The 26636-nt window shown below is 39.6% G+C and overlaps 2 protein-coding genes across 16 annotated transcripts in view; one reads left to right on the top strand and one right to left on the bottom strand.

Moving 5' to 3' along the window:
* The window catches only part of Cerkl (CERK like autophagy regulator), a 102073-nt gene extending 101094 nt beyond the window's left edge, over positions 1 to 979 (top strand). For all 3 annotated transcript variants that reach the window (XR_015684440.1, XM_087655141.1, XM_087655140.1), the window contains one exon: positions 764 to 979. Coding sequence is in view for 2 of the 3 variants with exons in the window: in XM_087655141.1 (XP_087511267.1) it covers positions 764 to 845 (82 nt within the window). In the remaining variant the exon portion in view is untranslated. The remainder of the gene's footprint in view (positions 1 to 763) is intronic.
* Positions 274 to 26636, bottom strand: part of Itga4 (integrin subunit alpha 4) — a 76417-nt gene continuing 50054 nt past the window's right edge. For 2 of the 13 annotated variants that reach the window (XM_087651740.1, XM_087651741.1), the window contains 11 exons: positions 18958 to 19108; positions 17767 to 17862; positions 17086 to 17165; positions 16709 to 16798; positions 14442 to 14532; positions 11834 to 11941; positions 10902 to 11027; positions 9692 to 9811; positions 7390 to 7488; positions 6873 to 6992; positions 274 to 6503 (listed from right to left, as the gene is read on the bottom strand). In XM_087651740.1, the coding sequence (XP_087507866.1) occupies positions 6408 to 6503; positions 6873 to 6992; positions 7390 to 7488; positions 9692 to 9811; positions 10902 to 11027; positions 11834 to 11941; positions 14442 to 14532; positions 16709 to 16798; positions 17086 to 17165; positions 17767 to 17862; positions 18958 to 19108 (1177 nt within the window). In that variant the 3' untranslated portion in view covers positions 274 to 6407. 13 annotated transcript variants of the gene reach the window in all.

The raw sequence follows: 26636 nt of genomic DNA, 5'->3' as shown, positions 1-26636 counted from the left end.
CTTCTAAACCCAGGCAGAAGATTAAAAGCCAGAGGGTTAGCAAATTGACACATCCCAATATTTCAATAACTACAAACACGAGCATTTATGCTGGCCCCGCAGAGCATTATTCTGCATAGTACAGACATGCTTGCAATTTTCATTATTTGTCTTTGAGGATATTTTTAAATCTTTTCATATTAATGTAGTCCCACATCCTCTAGCCCTTCTCTCAACCCACCACCAGTGCCAAACTGGGCTCTAATATCATGTAATACTCTGTTGAACAGTTTGTTTTTATCAAGTCCTATTTTTATTCAAGTTCTCTTTTTATTCAAGTTAATATATAAAGTAATGGAATCTCTTGTCAAATCTTTACAAAGCATTCAACACACCATACATATATGTTAACAAGAGTGATCGATTGTAGAAACTTATATACGCAATCTTAGCAAGCTTAATGTCTTAGCAGACTGAAGCATGCTGGGAGATGGGCAGGAGCCTCTGTTTTTTCCTGTTTCACAGAATCGATTTTATGGGGTGTTCTTAAATGACTGTCTCTTCATAGAGGCACTAGAGGTATTAACCTTGCAGGAAAGGTGGTTAAGAATGCTCTGGAATGGTCACAGATGTTGGTGTTTTATGTCCTTCACCTTGATGACTTGTAGCTCTGCTAGGAGTGTATGTCCGTCTGTATGTGTGACTTATGTACCACACTTGTAAGGTGTGTAAAACATTGCGTGGCAGAAAAATGAAATAATCAAGCCTATGTTATTCCTTATAGGCTGCACCCAAGACTGATCAAACTCTATGGAGGAAGCCTGGAGGAAATGAATGATTCCAAAGTAGCATGTAATTGCATATGAAAGAAGTGTGTAAAGTAGAAATTTATTATAAAAGAATCTGGCATGCAATATATATATATATATATATACAAATAGAAAATGCATTTTAATGAAGATAACTATTTAATATAATTAAAGTATCTATTTTAATGTAATTAAAATATTTTTATCTTTTATTTTTATTGTATTTTTTAATTTAAATTTCAAATGTTATCCCCTGTCCCAGTTTCCACTCAAGAAACCTGCTATCGTCCCCTGCCTCTATAAGGGTGCTCCCTCACCCATCCACTCCCTCCCAATACCCTGCCCTGATATTCCCCTCCACTGGGGCATCAAGCCATGACAGGACCAAGGGCCTCTCTTCCCATTGACAAGGCCATCCTCTGCTACATATTGACTGAAGCCATAGGTCTATCCCTGTGTACTCTTAAGATGGTGGTTTAGTGCCTGGGAGGTCTGGTTCATTGATATTGTTGTTCTTCTTATGGAGTTGCAAACCCCTTCAGCTCCTTCAGTCCTTCTCCTACATTGTGGATCCCATTCTTAATTCAATGGTTAGCTGTAAATATCTGCCTCTGTATTTGTCAGACTCTGGCGGAGCCTCTCAGACACAATATAGTCTGGCTTTGGTGGCTGCACATGGGATGGATCCCCAGGTGGAACAGTTTCTGGATGGCCTTTCCTTCAGTCTCTGCTCCACACTTTGTCTCCATATTTCCTCCTGTGAGTATTTTTGTTCTCCCTTCTAAGAAGAACTTAAGAACCCACACATTGTTCTTCCTCCTTCTTGAAATCCATGTGGTTTCTGAATTGTATCTTGGGTATTCTGAGCTTTTAGGTTAATATCCACTTATCAGTGAGTGCATATCATATGTGTTCTTTTTTCACTCACGATGATATTTTCTAGTTGCATCCATTGCCTAAGAATTTCATGAAGTCATTGTTTTTAATAGCTGAGTAGTACTCTTGTTGTGTGAATGTACCACATTTTCTGTATCCATTCCTCTGTTGAAGGACATCTGGGTTCTTTTCAGCTTTGGGTTATTATAAATAAGGCTGCTATGAACATAGTGGAGCCCATACGTAAACATAGTAAAAGCAATTTACAGCAAACCAGTAGCCAACATCAAACTAACTGGAGAGAAACTTGAAGCAATCCCACTAAAATCAGGGACTAGACAAGGCTGCCTATTCTTTCCTTACTTATTCAATATAGTACTTGAATCCTTGCCAGAACAATTAGGCAATAAAAGGAGGTCTTGGAAAGGAAGAAGTCAAAATATCACTATTTGCAGATGATATGATAGTATACTTAAGTGTTCCCCCAAAGAGTTCCCCAAAAGTTCCACTAGAGAACTACTAAGCATGATAAACAACTTCAGCAAAGTGGCTGGATATAAAATTAACTCAAAGAAATCAGTAGCCTTCCACTTCTCAAAGGATAATCAGGCTGAGAAAGAAATTAGGGAAATCACACCCTTCAGAATAATCACAAATAATATAAAATAATATAATATAAAATACCTCAGTGTGACTCTAACCAAGCAAGTGAAAGATCTGTATGACAAGAACTTCAAGCCTCTGAAGAAAGAAATCAAAGATCTCAGAAGATGGAAAGATCTCCCATGCTCATGGATTGGCAGGATTAATAGAGTAAAATGGCCATCTTGCTGAAAGCAATCTACAGATTCAATGCAATCCCCATCAAAATCCCAACTCAATTCTTCATAGAATTAGAAAGAGCAATTTGCAAATTCATTTGGAATAACAGAAAACCCAGGATAGCAAAAACTATCCTCAACAATAAAAGAACTTCTGGGGAAATCACCATCCCTGACCTCAAGCAGTATTACAGAGCAATAGTGATATAAACTGTATGGTATTGGTACAGAGACAGGCAGGTAGATCAATGGAATAGAATTGAAGACCCAGAAACGAACACATACACCTATGGTCACTTGGTCTTTGACAAAGGAGCTAAAACTACACAATGGAAAAAAGACAGCATTTTTAACAAATGGTGCTGGTTCAACTGGAGGTTAGCATGAAGAAGAATGCAAATCGATCTATTCTTATCACCGTGTACAAAGCTTAAGTTCAAGTGGATCAAGGACCTCCACATCAAACCAGATCTACTCAAACTAATAGGAAAAAAAAAGTGGGGAAGACACTTCTTCCTAAAAGGGGAAAAATAAATATTCATAGGAGGGGATATGGAAGCAAAGTTTAGAGCAGCGACTCAAGGAATGGCCATTCAGAGCCTGACACACATGTGGCCCATATATATACAGCCACCAAAACTAGATAAGATTGATGAAGCTAAAAAATGCATGCTGAATAGGACCGGATATAGATCTCTTCTGAGAGACACATCCAGAGCATGTCCAATACATGGATCAATGATAGCCACAAACCACTGAACTGAGAACAGGACCCCCTTGGCGGGAATTAGAGGAAACATTAAAAGAGTTGAAGGAACTTGCAACCCCATAAAAACAACAATGCCAGAGCTTTCAGGGACTAAACCACTACCGAAAGACTATCCATGGACTGACCAAGGGTTCCAACTGCATATGTAGCAGAGAATAGCCTTGTTGGGGCACCAGCCCTTGGTCCTGCCAAGGTTGGACCCCAGTGTAGGGGAATATGGGGGGGCAGTAAGGGGGATGTATGGGGGGAATACCCATATGGGGGAGGGGGAGGGGAAGGGATGGGGGTTTATGGATAGGAAACCGGGAAGGGGAATAACATTTGAAATGTAAGTAAAGAAATATATCTCCTGAGAGACGTAGCCAGAATACAGCAAATACATAGGCAAATGCCATCATTAAACCACTGAACTGAGAACGGGACCCCCGTTGAAGGAATCAGAGAAAGGACTGTAAGAGCTGAAGGGACTTGAGACTCCATATGAACAACAATGCCAACCAACTAGAGCTTCCAGGGACTAAGCCACCCAAAGACTATATACATGGACTGACCCTGGGCTCCAACCTCATAGGTAGCAATGAATAGCCTAGTAAGAGCATCAGTGGGAGGGGAAGCCCTTGGTCCTGCCAAGACTGAACCCCTAGTGAACGTGATTGTTGGGGGGAGGGCGGTAATGGGGGGAGGATGGGGAGGGGAACACCCATAGGGAAGGAGAGGGGGAGGCATTAGTGGGATGTTGGCCCGGAAACCGGGAAAGGGAATAACAATCGAAATGTAAATAAGAAATACCCAAGTTAATAAAGATGAAAAAAAAAGAAATATATCTAATAAATTTTTTTTAAAAGTGGGGAAGAATTTCAAACACATGGGCACAGAGCTCAAGGACCTCCATGTAAAATGTGAAGCTAATAGAAGAGAAAAATGGCGAGTGTCTCAAACACATGGGCATTGGTGAAAATTTCCTGAATAGAACACTAATGATTTATGCTCTAAGATCAAGAATCAACTAATGGGTCCTCATAAAATTGCAAAGCTCCTATACTTAAAATATTTAATACAATTAAAATAGTAACTATGTATTTAAAAATAAAAATAAAAATATGAAGTCAATGGAAAAAATTAAAATTCTGATATTTGGAAGGTATTTGTTAGATCCAATCTAAAAAACATTGTGCTATATTGATATTGTTGAAGATAATGTTTTTGTATTTCCTATATCCTGATAAAACATAGATTTTGTAAAATTTCAGACTTCACAGTTAACTAGTAATATTAACACGAATATCCACTTAATAGAAAACATTCTTTCCTCCTAGGATGTTATTCTACTATCATAACAGCTAGATTTGTACTTAAGTAAACTTACAAGTTTTATTTACAAATATCCATAAAAAATATATCTTTCTAACTGGGCAAAATGTGGCCCAGGAGGTAGCAGTGTTCTTATGTATCTGAAAGGCAGGAGCTGGTTTTCAGTGTAACGATCTGCATTTTCTCAGACACCATCCCTTGAAAAGGTAGGTCTGAAATGATATTGATTTCTCATCCAGTAACTTTGACATCTTCATGAAATAACTACTTGAATTTTCATGAGAAAACTATAAACAGTTACATTTTACACAAAAAAGTATACCTTAAAAATATAAACATTTAATTAAATATGCTTACTGCACACCCAGATCTGATGGCTCCGTGCTCAAGTTTCAGCACTCAAAACCTCCCTCTCCAGCCAGACTTGTGAAGAGGCCACCCTCATGAATCCGGAAATCTGAGGAAGGGCCAGCTGGCAGCAAACACTTCCTGTAAAGTGATCTTTCTTCATAACACTGAAGGCTGCCTCTTTTATCTAGCACATGTTCAAAATCTGGACATGACTTTCTTACACATGACAGATTCAGATGAAGCTTACAGTTATCCAACCACATATATGAAATAAATACTACAAAATGGTTGTAATTACAGAAAAATTATGCAGACCCAGGTAGAAGCCATTTCATTTTTAAACAGAATCTTGCGCAGCAATATCAAGCATGCCTTATCTCGTGGGAATTTTGATGTCACTGCATACAAACTTGATCAGTTATTTGCAGTTCCAACTATGTATTTGTTTGTCCATTTTCAGAGTCCTGGTTTACGTATATTTAACCAGGCCAAGAAAAAAAAAAAAACAATATCTTAGCAGATACTCATGATTGCTTAATTTGAAGCGGTGAATGTTTTATAAAACATTGGCCTCCAAGTCTCTCTTTGTACAATTTTCTTCTTCTTCTTTTTTTTTTTTCCGGAGCTGGGGACCGAACCCAGGGCCTTGCGGTTGCTAGGCAAGCGCTCTACCACTGAGCTAAATCCCCAACCCCGCAATTTTCGATCACCAGTGAGCTGCAGTGCGTGTTATATCCATGTGTATCGGCTCAAGTGCAATATTTATAATCTGCTATTTAAAATTCTTAAGAATTTGTATTTGCAATTGAGAATTTGAAAAAGCAAATTTTCCTGGGTGGTTTTGATAATGGAAAGAAGTAGATTGAAGTTTTTATTCTTTAAAAAGTATATATACATGCATAGAAGAGTTCACAGCTGTTATTTCCCCAGTATTCTGCTGCAAATGGATTTTGTTCTTCAGGATTTTAAAATTCCTATCTGCAGATGAACAGGGCTGTAGGGACACAGCCCAGTGATGCCGTGACACCAACAGCAGTCTTCACGTCCTCTGCTTTATCCATTAGACAAGCCAGGGATAGCTATTTTCAATGGCTTCAAAGATCATGGTCATAGTCTGAAGATAAATCAAAAGTATATTTGAAACCAATACCCTTCCATATCATGGCATCCATTTTGCTGAGGTGAGCCCACCTAATCAGTAATATCTCCTTGAAAGATCATTCCTTTTAAGTCGGTCCAGCTAAATCTGGAGTTACTGTCCCTTTAAATTGGCTTCGGAAGTTCTGGGTGTGTCCAGAGCTTTAGTGTTTTGCTCCACTTATTCACTGACTGCTGTCAAGCCATCTTTGTGTATTTTCTTCCTTGCAGACTTCCCCAGCACTAAGACAGAGTGGGTCACAAAACCATAAGTGCATGGAAAAGAGAAATTATCACAGATCTCCTGGAGAGATCTTAACCTGAGACCTTTTTCAATTCTCTCAATTTAAGTCTTCAGTCATCATTGCTTTTGCTGTTGACATAACTCCAGCTGTCTCTCCTGTTTTCTTCTTGTAGGATAGATTTGTACTGCCTTTTAAAAAATCCAGCCTGAAAATAGATTAGATGACAATTGATTAGTTCTGAACCCATAATAGTCAAACCAAATATCTAATCAGCGATAATCAGCATAGACCATGCAGCATTAACAATATAGGACTTCTCTGTGACATATATGCACCCCCCCCGACATTGACATTTGACATTATCCACATTTTTCCAAACAGATTCTTGCAGTAAAGTTAGAATAAATGTGTGATCAGTATTAAACATTCAGATAGCAATGGAAAAAAAAGAACAGTAAATATTGAAATAATTGACTTTGAGACAATAAAGGCATTTTGAATAGTGTACTATTGGTAACTATTAAAGGCATGGTATCCATATAACACATGAAATTAACAATTATTAAAGGATTACCTTCCACATAACACATGAAATTAATAAAAGTACAATAAGTCCAAGGAGCAAGCTGATGGTGACAATCACGATGGTGAAATGCCGTTTGGGTCTTTGATGATGGAGCCCTTCCAAGTAAACCTGCACAAATTAAGTAGAAGAAACACACACTCAGAGATAGCACTGCTGACATTTTCCTTGAAAAGCCTCCCAGGCTTTTACAGAGATCAGAACTATCCACTCTGTCCTGCTCTAGTCTCAGCCCTACCAAGCCCTGGCAACTGTTTAGCAGAAACAATGAGTAGAATGCTCTACATCCATCCCATTCTCACCGATGCCAAGTCACATCTCCAGAGAGCTCTCTATATATGTCCTCTCAGCTGTGGCAAATGCTACCTCTGGGTAAAGGGTTAAAAGTGCTCTATTGGCTGATGACATGCTGACTCCTGACTCAGATCCCCAAAGGGCACCACTTATAAGCACCCTCAAACTATTCCCCATACAGCTTTCAGGCAGCAACCAAGAGAGAGGATCTTACATGGGCAATGTTCTCATCCTTATTGAGCTCAATAACTTTTGGGTGTGGCTCTGGAAAAGCTGTTGCTTTTATTTCAAATTTGAGCGATGAGGTCTCATCCTGTTTTGAAAAGAAATCATCAACAGTTTGATTTGTAGTTTATTGCACGAAGACATGTCAATAGAAACACCACCTTTGCTATCTAGAATTTCTGTAACTTACTGAAATTACAATGGCTTCCTTTGGGCTCAAAGGTGTGATCCTCTATCTCATTGGGGGGTTGCATTTATAGGGGGTTGATAAGAACGCAATACTTACATATAATTTTAAAAATAAATAATACTATTATTTGCATATATGGGGGTAGATGCAGACTTACTGGAGGTGGTTTTCCTGCCACAGTGCTCCTGGTCATTGTGCTTGAGGGAAGTGTTTTAACCACTGAGCAAAACTTTGCTTAGGTTATTCTTCTCTTTTCTTGTCTTTTCTTTCTTTCTTTCCTTCCTTCTTCCTTTCTCTTTCTCTCTCCTCTTTCTCTCCCTTCTCATTCTCTTTTTTCTTCCTGTTTTTTTTCTCTTTCTTTTGAAACAAACCACATGGATCCCAGGCTGGCCATGGCCTTGAGTTTCTAATTTCACTGCTTGAATTACAGGTGTGCAGCATGATGACATGCCTAGTTCTCACCAGTGCTCAGTGCTAAGGATTGAGCCCAGGGCTTTGTGCATACTAAATAAGCATTAGCCCAATTGAGCTATACCTTGGTCCTTGACTACAGATTCTTAAGGATATCTATTATCTCAAAAATGCTAAATTCTACTAAGTAAGGTTATCTTTAGAACTAGAAATTATAAGCTTCACCTAGACCTACATCATTCTTTCAACAGGAGGACTTATCCTCCAGGGATTGTATGTAGTGTCTGGGGACATCTTTGACTGTAGGAATGGGAGCAGTGGCAGGAACTGCTTGGCGTGTAGGACACTCCTAAGTGCCCTGTAGTGTACATAGCTGTCTGACAAAGAATTTTCTGTCCCCCGTGTCAGTAGGGCCTCTGTTGAGAAACTTGGGGCATATGAGAGGCAGATATGACAGCCGAATGGTTTGCTCCTTGTCTCAGGACTTTAAAGCATATCTGAAGCGAAGATGAATGGATCTCTCTCTCTCTCTCTCTCTCTCTCTCTCTCTCTCTCTCTCTCTCTCTCTCTTTCTCTCTCTCTCTCTCTCTCTCTCCTATCTGATGAATATTCCTTTGACCAATATTTGGTAATTAAAAAAGTGTGCTACTGAACACCTAATATCTCCATTTCTTTTGGCTATCATGGACAAGGGATGCCTAAAAATTGTGAACGAAGTTCATCTCAGTCTGCAACTGCAGTTGGCTGGCCTTATCTACACTGGTCACTGACATTACCACACTGGCCAGATGGAGAAACTGAATCAGTGTTTTAAATTTTCTCCTCTCATCTGAGAGCTCTTTGTAAAATGTGCTTTTTTTAAGAGAAAAATTCCAAAATGCATTTAATTCTTTTTTATTTGAAGTTTTAAACTTTGTTATTTTTTAAAATGTATTTTTGCTACAGAATTTTGTTATACTTTTTTTTTTTGAGACTGAATCTCATGTGGTACAAGAGGGCCTTGAACTCACTAAATAGCACTGATAATCTTAAGCTTATGATCCTCCTGTCTCCATTTCCAGAGTGCTGGGATTACAGGCATGAGCCACCACACCCAGGTTTAGTTGATACAGTTTGTTTTAGTTTGATTTTCTCTGAAACCAGATTTTAATTTTACTTCTTGGTTTTAGTTTTTAAATATTATATTTTAAAGAATGATTTAAGGCAGTGGTTCTCAACCTGTGGACAATGACCCCTAAAAGGGTCTTGTATCAGATATCCTCTATATCAGATATTTATATTACAATTCATAACAGTAGCAAAATTAAAGTTATAAAGTAACAATGAAATAATTTTATTGACTTGGAGTTACCACCACAGCATAAGGAACTGTACTCAAGGGTTTCAGCATTACAATGGTTGAAAACCAGTGATTTAAGGTTATGATGTGTACTGATAGGGTAGTCAACTTCTATTTAATTAAGGCTCACAGACAGTTGAATGATTTATTTCTAAATGAAACTCAATGATTCTATATTTTATCTCTGTCAGTTAATGTAATAAAAATGAGATTTGGGTTTTATTCTCGAACTGTATTCTTATCTATGTAATTTTTTGAATGTTTCCATACTATCTTATCTACGTAAAAATAACTGACTTTATAGATCCACATCTATCTGATTAAAAGTTATCTGTATGATTTCACACTCACCATTTCCAAGACGGATGGCCTGCCTTCCAGCTGAATGTGAACGCTGGCTTCCTTCCCACTTTCCATTTTCCCGAAATTACATAAGAAATCTAAACAGTGTCGATCAGCTTTCATGCAATACTTGAAAAGAATGTAAAAGCGGTAGCGTTAACATTTCCTACACTTAAAAAATTCACAGCTGAAGAAGATGGCTCAGTGGATAGAAGGCTTGTCATGCACGAATGCTTGTTATGAGGACAAATGTTGAAATCCTCCCCAAACCATGGAAAGATGGAGATGATTGCATGTTCTTATAATCCCACCGTTTCTACTCTAAGATGAGATATAGAGAAAGAATTTTTGAAAAGCAGGCTCAATCAACAAGGAGAGTCTGTGTCAAACAACTTAGAAGTGGGGGGTTGATACCTGTGACTGCTTACACCAAATATGCACTGTAGCACACCTGAGTTCTCTCACAAGAGTGTGTGTGTGTGTGTGTGTGTGTGTGTGTGTGTGTGTACATGTGTACCTGAGTTCAAATCCCTACAGGATGTAAGTACTGTCTCCTACAAGTTATTCTGTGACCTCTCTAGGCAGACAGTGACATACTTTTGTGTACACACTCACACAGTTGAATATGAGGAGTATTTTTAAATGTTCTCAGTGGCATTTAGAAAACTGTCCTTTCTATAAACATCTTTCCTTCAGTACAACAAGCATTTTTTGTTTTTATAAATTATACGGTATGTTCCACAGGTAGCATGTAGTTCATCATTCTTAGAAACTGAACCTTCTGGGACAGGATGAAAAGGATGATGCTCATAATTGGAGTCTCCCCCTTAAGGTACGTGCTGTTGTTGTTTTGTTGTTGTTGTTGTTGTTGCACAACTTCTCCAGCTTCTGTCATTAAGTCACTAAGTAGGGAGAATAAGAATCTCGTGTTCTAAAGATGATTGTCCAGGTGACTTGGTATCAAGAGGTTTCTAATATAATGTCTGTGTGGCACATGTGTGGCATTTGTAACGTAATGAAAACCTGAGAGCACACACTTAACCCTTCCCATCTCAACACTCTACCATGCCCATTCCTCAGTAGTGGGATTAGAAGCTGTTTTTTCAGCCATTACCACTCTCCGGGCAAGCAGCCCAAGCCCCTGTTGAATTTGGTTTCGAATTTGGTTTTTGTACTTTGTAGGAAGGCAGAAATGCATATTTGAAGAAGGGAAGCTCACCAGGAGTCTCTTATCAGTCTTTGATAGAAATTTGACCAAATCGGTCAAGGTCCCCGCTATGCCTTTTTGCTGTGCTAAGGCACACTCTCGTCCATAGTGTTCAAATTGGCACTGCCCCATAGTTGCCTAGATAGAAAACAAGAAAAGGATCACTTCTCTTTGAAGAGAGCTAACGCAAATGGTTTTAGAAGTTTCAATTGATTGTTTTTACTAAAATACAAGAAAATCTTCAGTAAACTCACAAACAAAACCCCAACCAACTTGGTCCAACTTTACTGAAATGGGGAAGTAAAATGGCAGATAAACATTAGCCTAAATGTAAATTTTCTCTGCTTTCATTAAACAGTGTAAACCACAAAACAAAATACATCCTAGCATCTAAGTCTGGAATCAAAGTAAATTTTCAAGAAAAGATTCTAAACTCACTCTAGTAGGATTTTTTGTTTGTTTGTTCGGAGTTTTCTTTTTTTTTTTTGTTGTTGTTGTTGTTTTGGGGAGTGCTTGCTGTTTCTTGATACTCAGAGGTAAAATGAAACAAACACATCAAAAACCTCATGAGACCCAAAATACCGGCGTAAGAAATGACTCAAATGCTTCCTTAAAAAGGGCTTCCCTCTCTGTTCTTGCTGTACTGTCTTCAAGCTTGATGGAATATTCTACTAGCTACATTACTTCTATGGGTTCTTGTCCTCCCAAAAAGTCATATAAAATAGTTAATAAAGAAGGAAGAAGCAGGTTTTCTGATTCTATATGTCAATGCAAGTGCCACATCTGGTGTACAGTTCAGAAAAAAAATATTTAAAGTCCTCTCTGTTAATGCATGAGCAATTCACGGGACTGTGACTGGAGTGAGCAGAACCCTCCAGCTTCACAATAGGGTTAGCATTGAAGACACACTTAGGGTAGGTCAGACAGAGGAAACAGACTGTTACCTGGACATCCAAAACGTTGAACAACTTATCATTTCGAGGGAGAAAAGAATTTGGTACCATTATTTTCACACTAACATTTGGAGCCATGCTAATGCCAGTGTTTATAACCTGAAAAGGAAAGAAAGGAACTTTAAAATTAAATTTTTTCTATAATTACAAACACAGAAACCACTGAGCCTCAAGACAAGTATTTACCAGCCCAAGTGAAGGATGTATAGTTGGCAGATACACAGCAAAGCAGACAGAATAGCTGTAGTCAGATTTTTTCTAGTTTAATCTGTTCCAATTCACATTATTTTTTTTTGAGGGGGGTGTTTTTTTCTTTTATGGCTGTATTTTATCACAAAACTGGTCTTAAATAGGAGATGACAAGTTTGAGGCCATCTTGAGCTATATAAAAGACCCTGTCTTAAAATATAAAACCAAAGAGAGGTTACTATTTACTTTAAAAATATATATTTAAAGGTTCTATTGTGAGGTTGACCAGAAGTCTTTTTAATAATCAGTTTAATAGTAATTTTATAACATTTACAAGCTGGGAAATGACACATTACCTGGCTTTAAGAAAACACAACCTATAATTACCCTCAAAGACCATCTAGAGATGATATTTATTTCTATAAATGTGGAGATTACAGATCTGTGAAAAGGGGAGATTGAAACAAAAGTTTTCCTACTCAGGGGCTTAATTATGCAACCAACACAAGTCATGAAAAGGTGTGCCACAGTACCTGGATGAAAAGGGATCAAGTTAACAGAAACCAGATGACATGGGTGAACAAGAGTGACCCTGAGCCTGGGAGAGCTGCTGGGCCATAGCAGTTTGAACAGAGGAACACAGTGCCAGAACATGAAACTACAGACAAGCAGCTATGCATTGTCTCTCATTCCCAATGGTGGTCAGACCTCCAAGGATCCCTCTGTTCTTGAGCAGACTCCCCCAACATGTTCACTGCCAGTGCCTCCATTTTGCTTTGACTCCATTATGCTTTAATTAGACATACTTAAGTGGTGATTGCAAAGTAATGAATAGGGGTTGGGGATTTAGCTCAGTGGTAGAGCGCTTGCCTAGCAATTGCAAGACCCTGGGTTCAGTCTCCAGCTCCGAAAAAAAAAAAACAAAAAACAAAAACAAAAACAAAAAACAAAAACAAACAAACAAAAAAACAAACAAAAACAAAAAACAACAGCAAAGTAATGAATAGCCCCCACTAGAGTATGATTTGGTTTCTGTCTTAGTTTACCAAAACACTGTGTTCTCATGAACAATTCTTAGGTCTTCAGTTGAAGTACAAAGTAATCAAAACAAACAAACAAAAACTAAAAACAACAAAAGTCTTAGGAGAAGTAGATGTGATAGGATTTCATTTCAGAACCATTATTTTCTGTAGATCTGGGACAAGCCATGGGAATTTGCTGTTTGGGTAGGCACCATAAGTACTTCTAATGTCTGTCCTGGAAAAGCAGTATTGCCTATCCTGCAGGAAATCATGGTGTTGTCCTGATCTAAATACCTCGGGAAAAATGTGTCATAGGTTTTTCAGGTTAAGTCTGTGGCTCCTGAGGCACTGTATGCCCTTCAGTTCCTGAGAAACACTGCCTCAGGATGTGAAGTATTCAAGCCATCTGAGTTTCTCTGTGTTCCTTAGAACTTGACAGTACAATTGATCTTGGACATTATTCTTGTGTACATCATTGTATCCTGGAAAATGCCATAGACTTGATCCTGGCATTTATATTTCATTATATTCCATTGCCAATGAAGGTAAACTAGCAAAAAAAAATTGCTTGCAATAAACTTGACACAATCTTAGTCTTACTGTAGCTCTTCCAACCTGTGCCTGGTTTGCGTTTCTTACCAGCCATATTGGGTAACCTTGCCCTAGTAAGGGACCACTGGCATTTTCACTAATCAAGACTTGCAATCTATACATTGCTATACTACTCAATGTTTCGACAGTGCTTTTGATTAAAACAAATATCTGTGACACAGCCAAAATTTCTGCTTAACAGCTAATTTTTTTTAAAAATGAGTTTTATATTGGTATATGTTTGTGTGTGTGTGTGTGTGTGTGTGTGTGTGTACGTGTGTACTCATATATGAGGACAGTACTTTTTGAACTAAAAAAAGATTAATACTATTATCATAAGAAAGTATTAATATCTTTCCTAATCCTGAAGTTTGGAAGGCAAACCAACTATGTTGATCCTCAAGAAAGGGAAGGTAAAGGCTTCCACGACTTGGTAATGCTTGGCCTGTTAAAGAGCCTGAAACAGCTATATATTATCTGATTTGCCTCCAACCACCATGCTTTCCTTTGACTTATCTGCCTTGAATGCATCTCCAGAATGGTCAAGAGATTCCCAAACTCTGCATGTTTGAGGTATTCACATATTTTACTGAGAAAGTTTGTGACAAGAGAAATGGGAAAAGCAACAGTAGCCTGAAAGGAAAGGGCCTCGTCACAGTACTGCAGTCCTGCAGCCAGCCATGGTCTCCGAGGCTGAGGGACACTTGGGGGATAGGAATTCCCACGGAGCAAGGCATGAGCCTATCCTTTCTTCCTTGCCATCCGTTACCAACATCAACACAATCCGCTTTGCTTACGTGGAAAGTGAGGTTCAATTTCTCTGCCATGCACATTTCTGGCTCGTTTTCTTCACTGGATCCATACACAAACGAAGTTGGGGTCACAAACCTGATGGGAACAAGGGCAACTTGAATGTCCTGCCTTCTTGATGAGGGACTGTGTGGTCAATCTTTAGAGGTGGAATACCGCACATTTACAAGGCAATGCAGAATCCTTTTGGTTTCTTGGTCAGATAATAGCTTTAACAACTGACATAACAGGAAGGCCAGGTGGCCATGCCTATTCTAGCCAATATATGCACTTGCCTTCCTTCCCCACACCTTCTGGCTGGTTGCTATTTGCACTTTTTGGCCTAAAAATGATTTGTGCAAACTTAAAACCCTTAGCTGAGGCCTTCACTTTGCCTCAGGGTCTGCTAGCTCAATCTAACCTGTTAAATGTCTACTGATGGCTGATGGAGCCCAAAACCCTGGTCAACAAGCAAACACTGACTTATATACAGACAAGCGTTTGCTAGGAGATGAGTTTTCTGATTTCTTTTAAAGCCCTGTAATTAGGAAGATGTATGTAGTATGAAGCACCAAGAAAATGCAGTTCAGGGGAAGTCCCTAGTCCACAAGTCACTCATATTCGGCAGCTAATAAGATAATTCCCAGCTAGGGACCTAGAAGGCAGAAAAGGTATTAGAAATAATCCAACAATACATACTTGTACAGTTTAATGCTCGTTAACTTTGTCCTAAATGCTAACAGGGGAGGCAGAGGTGTTCATCGCGTGAAAGATCAAGAAGCAGGGTATATACTCAACGCTAGGAGACACCAATCAGCTTTGACCTGCTTCACCACTGACTCTCAGGGCCTGCTTTTCTGAGAAGGACCACCCTTTCCCTTCTTCATACAACTGATACTCAGTTCTATCAGTTACAGAAACTGACATTTAAATGCAGATGGATGCCTTCCTCATGCATGGTTAAAATGATGAAGGGCTACATTATATTTAGAGCAATACATAAAATTCATCTATCTGTTTTGTCCTGTAATTCATGTCTTCTAGTGTGTTAAAAATGCATGCATGCATCTAGTATCAAGTGGAAGGGGCCCATGAGTGCCCTCCCCTAACTAAAAAGCTGTGGACAGTTAAGGCTTTCTGAGGAGGGAAAGTCAGTATTCTTTGTGTGTGTGTGTGTGTGTGTGTGTGTGTGTGTGTGTGTGTGTATGTGTGTGTGTGTATGTGTGTGTGTGTGTGTGTGTGTGTGTGTGTGTGAGAGAGAGAGAGAGAGAGAGAGAGAGAGAGAGAGAGAGACGGGGGGGGTGTCTGAAAACACTTCAGTGGATGTCACCACACTCAGGAGTATGTGAGCATCATAAATTGGAACTTGCAGGTTATTTTCTCTGAGCGAGGCGTGAATTTGGAAGCATTAAGGAAGAAGAATGGATGTGGAAGGAATTAGGAATATGATCAAAATACATTGCATGGAATACTGATGTAATGCTTATTGAGCATGGTGGTATATGTGTATAAACCTTACACTCAGGATGCAGAGCCAGGATGATAACCAAATGCTCAAGAACATCCTTCTGGTCTACACAAGTTGCAGGTCAGTCTGGACCACACCAAGAGAAACAACAAGAAATGTCTGAAACACAAACTTAAAGCTTGAACACTTGCCAGTTTGAGTGCCTAGAGATTCCGTCAGCCCCCTCTTTCTGTTTCTATCCACACATTTTGAATCACAGAAGGATCCACTTAGAAATTATGAAGACCACAAGGAAACCATAAAGCCAGAATTCTTACTGCAGGGCACTCTCAGAGAGAGAGAGAGAGAGAGAGAGAGAGAGAGAGAGAGAGAGAGAGAGCTCTCACATCTTAGTCCTTTGCCACACAGTTAGAATGTGGGTTCTGCAGAGCAGAAGTTCAGCCAAGTGCACAGCCAAGTGTTGCCCCCCTATCATGGCCACTGGGCACCATGCCCCAAGCTGCACACTACATAACTCTGTGCCCCTTGGTTGAGAGCCGAAGGATGACTACGGCCCGCTGAAAGCATATTGGGGCTCTTCCAGTACAAAATCTCCAGCAGCTGGCCATGAGTTTAGTGTAGCATCAGAGCGGATTACAGAGAGGATTAAAATAATGAATCACCAATCAAGCTACTGTGCTCAGAGGCAATTGCAAGGACATAGTATCTTTTCCACTTAAACATGTTCAAACATGTTCATTAATATAAGAAAAAACAAACAATAGAAGGAGAATTGTCTCTAATCTCGAGACCTCAGTCTGTACTTACCCGTGAACAGCCAGCATAACTTCATACCTTAGAGGTATCACTAAGGTCACTCTGTTGTCTTTCACTTGGTCCAATTTACCCTCATTTTCACTGTAGAAACATAGAAAGCCCCCATGAAAATCTAGCATCAGAGACCACCTCCTGCAGACTATGAAGACGTAACAGAGTGCTATTCTGCAGCATTGGAGGAGGAAAAGAATAGAAAGAGAAATGGCAATGAGGCACTGTAGGGCAGGGTTGGTAGAAATTGCTCTCATTATTTATACTGTTGTGATTTATAGACCATTAGCACAATACAGTGCCATGGATCCCTTAGAGACGTCGCCAGAATGGGGCAAGTCCTTTGTGACAGTTGTGTCTTGTACACTGAACCATACCAGGAGGCATGCACGTTGATGCTGAGGTCCTCATGGGCTCTGCTGAGTGAGCTCACATCCAGGAGAAAGCTAATGTCTATCTGGAAAGCAGAGAGGAGAGAGCCAGTTTTTAATCTGAAATACATTATTATAGTTCATCTTCTTATTTCTTAAGGAAAACAGTGGAATAGTCTAGGTGTGGCAGAAGTTCACCTCACAGGGAAACTGCTGGCTTTAAGGTGTGAGGGTTTCAATGCATCACCTTCAGAAACAAAGGCTTCTCTGAATGTAAAGACTGGCAGGCCCAGACGGACGCCATTAGAGATGCTCTAACAACTTGGCTGAGGATGCTTGCCAAAAACACCTTTTTTGTGTAGCAGAGGTAACATGCCTGGCAGACAGGGCCACCTGGGGTGGGGGTGGGGTGTTGGAAAAGAGTAAGCAGGCAAAACAAATTCTGATTGACACATTTATTTTCCTGTCTTGACATAAACAGGCTCTCTGCTCACCCTGCAGCTCCTGCCCCCCTCCTCCACCCCGCCCCGAACAATGAACATTGCCAAGAATCTTAATGTAAAGTTCGGACTCCGGGACAAGCTGGTCTCACTCAGTTTCATAACTAAGTTCAGAAAGCCATTCTCAATGCAGCATGAAGGTAGAAAACCATATTCCAACTAGCAAATGAAAATGCTGAATGCTCACCCTTGAGAGACGATCCACGTATATGTAACCGAGGCTGCAGGCAAGCTTAACTACGCCTGAACTCTCTGTCACGTCGCAGTTTATTTGTTTCTCTTCCTAAAGGTAAAACGCAGAAGATAAAACAATTAGTTTGGGGGGGAGGGAGAATTAGACATTGATAAAAATATGTTTGATGGTAAGTGTTTTAGAAGACCACCATTGTAGGAATATTTTCTCAGGAAATAATTTTCTGCTTAGCCTGGGAATAATATTTAGAATTATAGTAAGTGATAGAAGTGTATAAACATAGGTCATACACAGTACTAATACCCGTGTGAATTCTTTACAAACAGCTCCTGGATGTGAACTCTCATATTTCCTTCTTTAAGAGGGAATGCTCTGAAACATCAAGGAGCAAGGAATCCACAAAGCCCCTGTTTCCTTCTGTCTAATACATCTGAAATGTATTTAAAGTATTTAATTGTAGCAAGGGCAACCACAGTAGAAATATATTCAAGTATAGGCTCTGAGTCTGGAGAATTTATTCCCTCCCTTTTGAAATGGCTTCTTGGTGACCAAGAGAAAGGGGTAAATATCTACTTTTAAAAGGTGAGAGGTCCCTGGGGTTAACTGTCTAGAGGATAGGGGGATCTCAAGGCAAATGTCCTGGGGACTTTTTTTTGTGACTCTATCCTTCTAAAAACTCACTAAGTGTCAATAATTTATAATGAGTCCCACATGCATGGAGTACATGTAAGATCCATGTCTACCCCAGGATCTAAATCAAAGCAGGATTTCGCGACTGAGGAAGGATAACAGTTCAGAAGAACTGGATGAGGGCTGGGAACCTTGGCTTAAAGTGTGGTGCAGGAATTCTGGGTACTAAGCATGTGGGAGGACTATTGCTCCAAGATAAGCATCCTCAACATCTTAAAAATATGTGTCAGGGAAGAATGTGTGGTGGCCACGGAATCCTCTCCTAACACTGGAAGGAAGGAAGGAAGCGAGCAGACCCCTTTCCACTTAGATCCCAACAGACTTGTGCCTCAGAGCAAAGGGAGGAAGGACAGCTCAAATAACCAGAATCTGAGGGACGTCTAAACATCAAGAGGAGAACTTCTGTAGTCTACATTAAATGAGTAGAGTAGCTACGGCATTTACACTTGCTTTTAAACTTGAGAATATTCTACCATTGTGGTTTCTAGCACTTACCAGGTCTAAGATCTTAATGAAATAAAGGCCTGTGGGGAGTTGGACATTCAGAGTAGTTTCATAAGCATCATCTCCAGCATTGAACAAGGACACATTTAGCATTATGGTCTTCATGCTCCCAACAGCAAGATAGGTTTTATTTTCATATGGCCTAAAAATTAAGTAATGGAAGTAAAAATTCTCCATCCACATATAAAATATTCACGAATATAAACTATTAACTTAGAAAAACAACCATGGGATGATCTCATACAAATGGAGTTAAAGCTTCAATTTCTCATATTTCAGGCATGTTCAACCAGCTGTTCCCAAATAAAAGCTTGATTTTTAATTAGTTATTATAAAAAGATCTTTTGTTTTAATGTCTTCTTGCTTAACTTACATTTTCCTCATTATTTTGCATGATTTTTATTCAGTGTTTGAAAAGACATTGAACTAGATGCTACCCAAACCAAAAGATTAGAAGAGAAACAGGGAGAATGAGAGAAAACATGGGGTTTTAATTAAACTATAGTACTGCTCTGGCCTTCAGGTGGTGGCACAGAGATTCTTTTGAACAAGACTAAATTCCTCAAGTAGGTTGCCTCTGAAAAGACCTAGTTCAAATCCAAGGCTAAACTTCAGAAACGTATCAGTGTCCTATGAACTACAAAACACAGGTCACTAGAGATCTGCACATGTGAATACAGGCCTTAAGAAAGCCTCTAGCCATTGTCGGTGGAATTTCAACTAGCTTGGCTAGGCCTTGGCAGCCCAATCTGTAATGATGGTAAAATTACTCTTCAGTGAAGTTCTGCATCAAGCACATCCCATGAAATCCCTAGAATATGAAGAACTTTGAGCATAACAAAGACGCTTAAAAGTACAGAGCTAGAATATCCTAAACCTTTAAGAGACGTGCACAAAAAAACCCACAAACAACAACAACAATAACAACAAAAAAACCCTCATAACTTTCAGTTACAGTATGTTTTGATTTTCTAAGCATTCACTATGTCATCTAGTAATTCCAAAATTAGGAGAAAACTGGATTAATTAATTCAAATTGGAGAAGGTTGTGTGCCAAAGGAACCAGGTGGAGACGGTCTAACAACAGGATGTATAAAGGGACATTAAGAACATGTTAAGGGGCTGGAGAGGTGGCTCAGCAGTTAAGAGCACTGATTGCTCTTCCAGAGGCCTTGAGTTCAATTCCCAGCAACCACATGGTGGCTCACAACCATCTGTAATGAGACCTGATGCCCTCTTCTGGTGTATCTGAAGACAGTTACAGTGTACTTTTATATAATAGATAAATCTTAAAAAAAAAAAAAAAAAACAAAAAAACCCAAAAAACAAAAAACAAAAAAGAACACATTAAGATCTCTGATTTAAAGGAGAGTTTGGAGATGGATAATCACTGAGCAAACCTGAGGGCCCCAGGCAGTGAACCAGCCAAGCCACTATGTTGCCCACTCTGTTGCTTTATCACAAGAATACTGTTAAAGTACATTTCCCCACCTCGCAGGAAAGATAAAAGGCCCATTTCCAAGCATTAGATACACATCAGAAACAACTTGTGACTGGCGAGCCCTTGGCGAGGAGATAAGGACCTACTTTCGCCAGGGGTAGGAAAAGCATTGCTATTCTTTGCTTTTCTCTTCATGATATTCAAGTTTGCTACTCTTTGGGAATCTTCTGGAAAACACAACTCTGACCATTTCGGTGTCTACAGGGATTATGCCTCTGATGTGCTTTACACTCACTCTCTCCTCTCACTCTGTCAGCGTGCCAACAGTGTCAACTAGGCAATGCCCACGGCAGTGACTGTGACAGAAGAGTCCCCACTGCTCATCATGACACTGAGACACTCACGGGCCCACCCTTGTGTCACTACCCACTGCACAGGATGTTCCTTTGTTTCAGCTGCATCTACATTCAAACATCTGCCAAACACAAGATGCTTTCTGACTTCCTTCAAGCTCCCCTCTGACCTGAGCACCTTCTCCTCATTATGCACCAGCATAACTTGTATTTGCTCTTAAAAGTCAGCTTAAACAGCACTGACCCTCAGGAAACACTGAGAAGCACATTTTATGATGTCAAACCACAGCTGTCTTGCATCACTAGTCTAAATGTTCATGGAAGCAAGAGGCTAGATTATGCTTATCAGAGTTTCTTAAGAGTCAACAAATACAGTTACTGTGTTTTGTTTTGTTTTGTTTTGAAGTATCAGATGAAAATGGCTGGGTTATATTCAAACGGCAAGTAAAATACCCCAAAATATTACTAGATACATTATTTACTTTTTAAGGCTTATGAAATCTTCAATATATATTCTGTAAAATTGCAGCTAGAGAGCATGCTTTCCTGTTCTGGATGATACAAACATTTAAAATAACTCATTAAGAAACTCAATGTCCAGCACTACGATGTCATGTGATTTCCACCTCGGTCCACATCCAATGATGTTAGCAGTGGCATAGCCCCTGAAGTGACCACATTAATGATGGTGTTAACTAAGGCAAAACCAATAGTGGAAAGAAAAAATCTACTATCCAAAATTATCCATTCTTCTGAACTTTAGAGTGGATAAACAAAGTTGTATCTTAGAGCCCTTTCTCTTCACTTAAAACGACAAGTACCTTTCTAAGAAAATGACCTTTCTATTTAAAGATTTTGCTCCTTTTATTATACCTTTTCCATATCAAAGCTGTTTTTATAGAAGGAAGAAAACCTCCTAAGATGTGACTCATTAACTGTGATAAACAGAATACACATAGGAAGCTGGAAGGCAAGCCAGGGCCCTACGCACATAGACAATACGCTGGGGGCCTCCCTAAAAGGCCACTAACTTTTGAAATCTACACGAGAGTTTTACCCAGTTTTATATTTCATACAAATGGGATTCGATGCAATCCTCTGTAGCTGTGGCTTTGAATGCAGTTTCTTTTATTTAAAACGTCGTGAAATTAGTTCATATCCATGTTTGCAAATTGTTTGTCACTTACGTCTGTGTTCCACCCTTAGTCATTTGCCTTCTTGCCCCCTCAGGGGTGAGCAGGGTTTCAGCAGTTTCCCATGTAGAACTGTAATAGTCTCATGTTGAATACATACATGCAGTTGTTCTGTGTGTCACCCCTTCCCATTCCTCCTATCTTTCCTCCCTGTATGTATGTTTATCTCAAATAAAACTTTTTTTTAATATGAGATAAATTCCTCAAAATCTCTGAATCCTTGTTTGGGGAACTAAAGTAAATTATACAGAAGAAATAACAAAATATACTATAAGAACGTGTTTTTAACCTAGAAAAGAAAGCATGAAAAGACGCAGGTCAACAGAGTAGGCATCTGGAATCTCCAGCCTAAAGGTTAATCATTCCTTTATTTTTATAAATAAAGCTTTATTGAGTCCAGCCATACTCATTTTGCACTATGATGGGATATAGACAAGCAACCGAGACTGAGTACATTTCCCAAGAAATTGAAACTATTTCTGTCTCTATAAAAACCATTGGGCTGCCTCCTATTATAGAGTCTATATGGACAATGAAACCTTTCAAATAAACAAGCAATGTGATATTCCTAGACAACTAAATCCATTATGCTTGCTGTTGGTTTTTGTTGTGTGTTGTACTTTTTTTGTTTGTTTGGTTTTTGTTTTTGTTTTGTGTGTGTGTGTGTGTGTGTGTGTAGAAGAGAGTCATGCTATATATAGGCCAGGCTGGCCTTGAACTTGTGATCCCACCCCATACTGTGGTGTGCTGTGATTACAGGTATGCATCAACATGCCTGGATCCATTCTGAGTTCAACAGAGGTTCCTTTATCTCAGCTGGCAGAGGCTACAGGCTTTTCCCTTAGAATCCATGTAGAAGGAGAGAAAGTAATCCAGCCCCAAGCTTTTAACCTCCCCTGTAGCACCCTGTAGAAAAGAAGAGAGAGAAATCAAGGATACCCTATGTGAACAGATTCTCCTTTCTGAGCCTTTGGTTTGAGAAGTTGTACAACGAACGTGTAATAAATAACAAAGCACTCATTCTAGACCCTGGCTATTGTCTCATCCTGGAGTTCCTTGACTGAGGTGTCATGAGCTACCCCAGCATGAAGAGGTTGGTCATGTTGTGAGCCTTAGGACTTAGTCGGCATGCTTTTGCTTAGCAGTGCCTATTAAATGGTGAGAAGAGAGCCATGCTGCCTTCTCCCTACTGTTCTATCATCGTGTTATAACCAAAGGGACTTTCAGGGTTCTCTAGAAGTAAACTTCAGCTTGACATTAAAGTTTAATTAAGACTTGTACAAGAGCTGCTTAGAAATAGACGTTTATAAAATATTCTGGCTTAGAACCAAAGCATTAGTCACTGAACACCTTTGGGAGAGAAGTTGGCACTTCGACAGGCAACAGAAGGTGGAAGTGTGGCATCCACAGCCAGCTTCTGAGACAGAAGCCGAGCAGAGTGGCACCAGGCCCTATTGCCAGCAAGACTCCTGCTTTAGTTTCCATTTCAAGCTATTTTGCACAATTACCACAATCCCAACTCTACACTTTTTAAATGTATAACTTCCTATAGATCTTCTTTAACAAGAAGTCATTGGAAAGACACCAGCCAGCATCCTGCACACCACGCTGGAGAGCCAGCTGCACATCTGGACGGGTGGCATGACTGAACGAGCGGCTTCCCTGGGACTCACAGTTCATTCTTCATTAAAACATGCATAATGCTTGAAATTTACAAAGCTGCTTAGAGTCCACATAACTGACACAAACCCAGGTACTGAGCACACATGCAACCATGACTTAATAAGTGAGAGAGGAAATGAGAAAGCTCTAACACCAGGCTCTACATTTTCTCTCAGTGAACATGACTGCAATTTACAAGATGTTCAAAAAACCTTAGTATCATCAATGTATTCTTTCTTGGTACAATCAGTTTGGTCTCTGAAGCTTAATTTTTTAACAGAATGGTGGAGATAAAAAAAAAGGAAAGAAGGAAGGAAGAAAGGAAGGAAGGAAGGGAGAAAAAGATGCTAGAGCTAAACACAATGTGAATCGTTAGCACAGTTTAGTGCTCAAAGACAACAGAAGAATTATGTAACAGAAGAGTGGCCTTCAGCAAATGGCCTCCAGTCTAAAAACACTGAGGGATTCTTGTCAGCTGGGATAGACCAATTGTCTGACTTTATTGAGTAAAAGTTCAAGGGGAAACTTGAAAAGGAACTTGGATTAGGAAGTTGGGCAGGGAGTGAGTGGACATTAGTGTAGTAGTATGTAATTCTTCACAAGCTCGGTGAAGTCAGTGAGGCTTTTATTTTAAAAAGGACAATTGTATTAGATTAGCCGGTTGTGGAATTGAAAAACATGGTGCCAGGTGCCACTCACAACCTACTCATCGATGAGTCCCTCACTGGATGCCAACAGAACCCCAGGTTATTCACGCAGTGCGCAACACTCCTTTGATATTGTAGAAGATGAGTATTTAGCTCATCCATGGGAAATGAAGTCTGATATGTAATATAACCATAAAGACTACATTCTTGCTGCACGGTGACAAACTGAGGATGTCTACATGTCAAGTTAGAGTTAGCATGAGAAGGGCTATATTTTCTGAAAAGTTTTCAAAAGAAAAAAGCAAAACAAATAAAACACACTCTTGTTCTGCATCCATTTCCTTTATGGAAATGTTAGCATTAAAATATAATCATAAATAAAAATCCTAAAGAACATAAAAGACAACCATCTATGCAGGCTTCCTGGGTGCATAACAGACCTGTAACTACCATCTCCATGTAGATATTATGCCACATATATTTCTGTAAGTTGGGATTGGTCATATATTCTTGTTATGTGAAGTTAAAAGTAGTCCTAACTGTTACAAAAGCAGGTAGGGTCGATGTTTATCACTAGAAACCTGAAGCATAGCAGAGTGAGGCCACTTATATCCTGACCTACATGAAAGGTCTGACTGTAGACTCCTCCTTGGTGGCTAATGCCTATTATTCTTGTGATTGTGATACCATGTTTGCTAACTGTTAGTTTTCGGTGGGGACTTCTCTGTTCACTGTCCCAGGAATTTGGACACGGAACTAGGAGGGAGTGTGAATCAGCACCGCTTGTCAAACCCGAGCGGTTTATTATTGCAGGCATCAGAAATTCATGTTCCTTATGGAGTAAATGCATTTACATAAAACAGACTTCTAGATCTGGGACACATAATATCATTAGTGCCAGCAGAGTTACAGCCAGAAGAAGGCATACAACATATGGCCCCAATTTGCAGACTGTTACTGAGGAAGGAGAGGAGACACCTACATGCAGAGATGTTGTATTTTTGTCTGACACAGAATAACTTACTCAAAACACAGTCAAAAAGCTTTCACTGTGGCTCTGCAAACTTAATTAGATGAGTTCTCATTTGCACATCCCAAATAGGTTATCATGAACCTCATAGAAATAGTTTGTAACTTTCCAAAATTATGTGAAGGAACTGGTACCTACTGCTTTACCCTGAAATCCACACTATTCTAAAAATAGTGGCACCTTTCATTGAACCTCAAAGGTATCAGACTTTGAGCTAATCACTTGTATTAGGTGCATTTTAAAAATTAAAACATCCAATAGAGAAGACATAATTTCTACTCTTTTATAGCAAGGAAAGGGGAGGCTAATAGACTTCTTTTAGACTGCCATTTTGGTAACAGGGTAGATGTAAGAGTTGAGCCAAGTCGAACATGATTAGCTATCTCCCACATGAAAGTCTTTACCACTGCATTGCTCTCCTGGTTTCAGAGTGATAAAGTCTTGTATAAAATAATGGAGCTGGAAGGGTTAAATGGGGCAGGGATAAGAGGACAGGGTACGGGAGGGATAAATCGAAAGGCTAAATGGAAACCCACTATTGTAGAAGTTACTGGGGTGGGGAGGAGAGAGGGAGGGAGGGAGAGAGTTTAAATGGAGTTATTAAGAAAAGACAATTTCTCTTGTAGATATACCAGAGACTAGCAAATAAAGCCCCAATGACAGAAACAGGCTTGAGTTGATGGTCAGCAGGGTCTCCTAGACCTTTTACTTTGGGTCCCCATCCAGATTGGGATGGTAAGACTTTATTACTAATGTAATCACATACAATGGGTATAGAACATGGAGTAAAATGCTGATACTGACCTGGAATCTTCATCCTTATTAGCTAGATTTTACAGTGATAGAAGGTGCTATGTATTCTACCTGGGAGAAAAGCAATCACCAAACTTATCCATTTGTGAGCCCTGCACACCAGAGTAATGACCACTTTGACAAAACATGCCCAACAATGCCAACAGTGGCACGGGTGCTATGGGAGTAACCAACCGTTTTCTGACTTGATATAAGACCCACTTCATAATGTGAAACCTAAGCCTGCCACTGGGGCCAACAACCCAAGACCCAGATGTATTATAAGACCTAGGGAAGAACCTATTGCTATTATTCTGCTAAATGGACGAAGTATAAAACAGATTCTCAAAAAACCCACATCCTTAACCCCACAGATCGGGACATCTCTCAACCTTCATCAGAGAGGCTTCTTTTGTAGTAGATGGTGCTGAGCACAGAAACTCACAACTGGTCAAACTGTAGAGAATAGTATATGGCAAAAGGCTCAGTCCTAAATGAGGCACCTACATCACACTATCTTCTTCTAGGACTCAGAGATATTTCAGAAGACAG

The sequence above is a fragment of the Rattus norvegicus genome, chromosome 3 (assembly GCF_021556685.1).
Source record: "Rattus norvegicus strain SHRSP/BbbUtx chromosome 3, alternate assembly SHRSP_T2T, whole genome shotgun sequence".
In the NCBI taxonomy this organism is placed as follows: domain Eukaryota; kingdom Metazoa; phylum Chordata; class Mammalia; order Rodentia; family Muridae; genus Rattus; species Rattus norvegicus.
The sequence above is the reverse complement of the archived record's forward strand: the minus strand, read 5'-3'. Positions and strand labels throughout refer to the sequence as shown.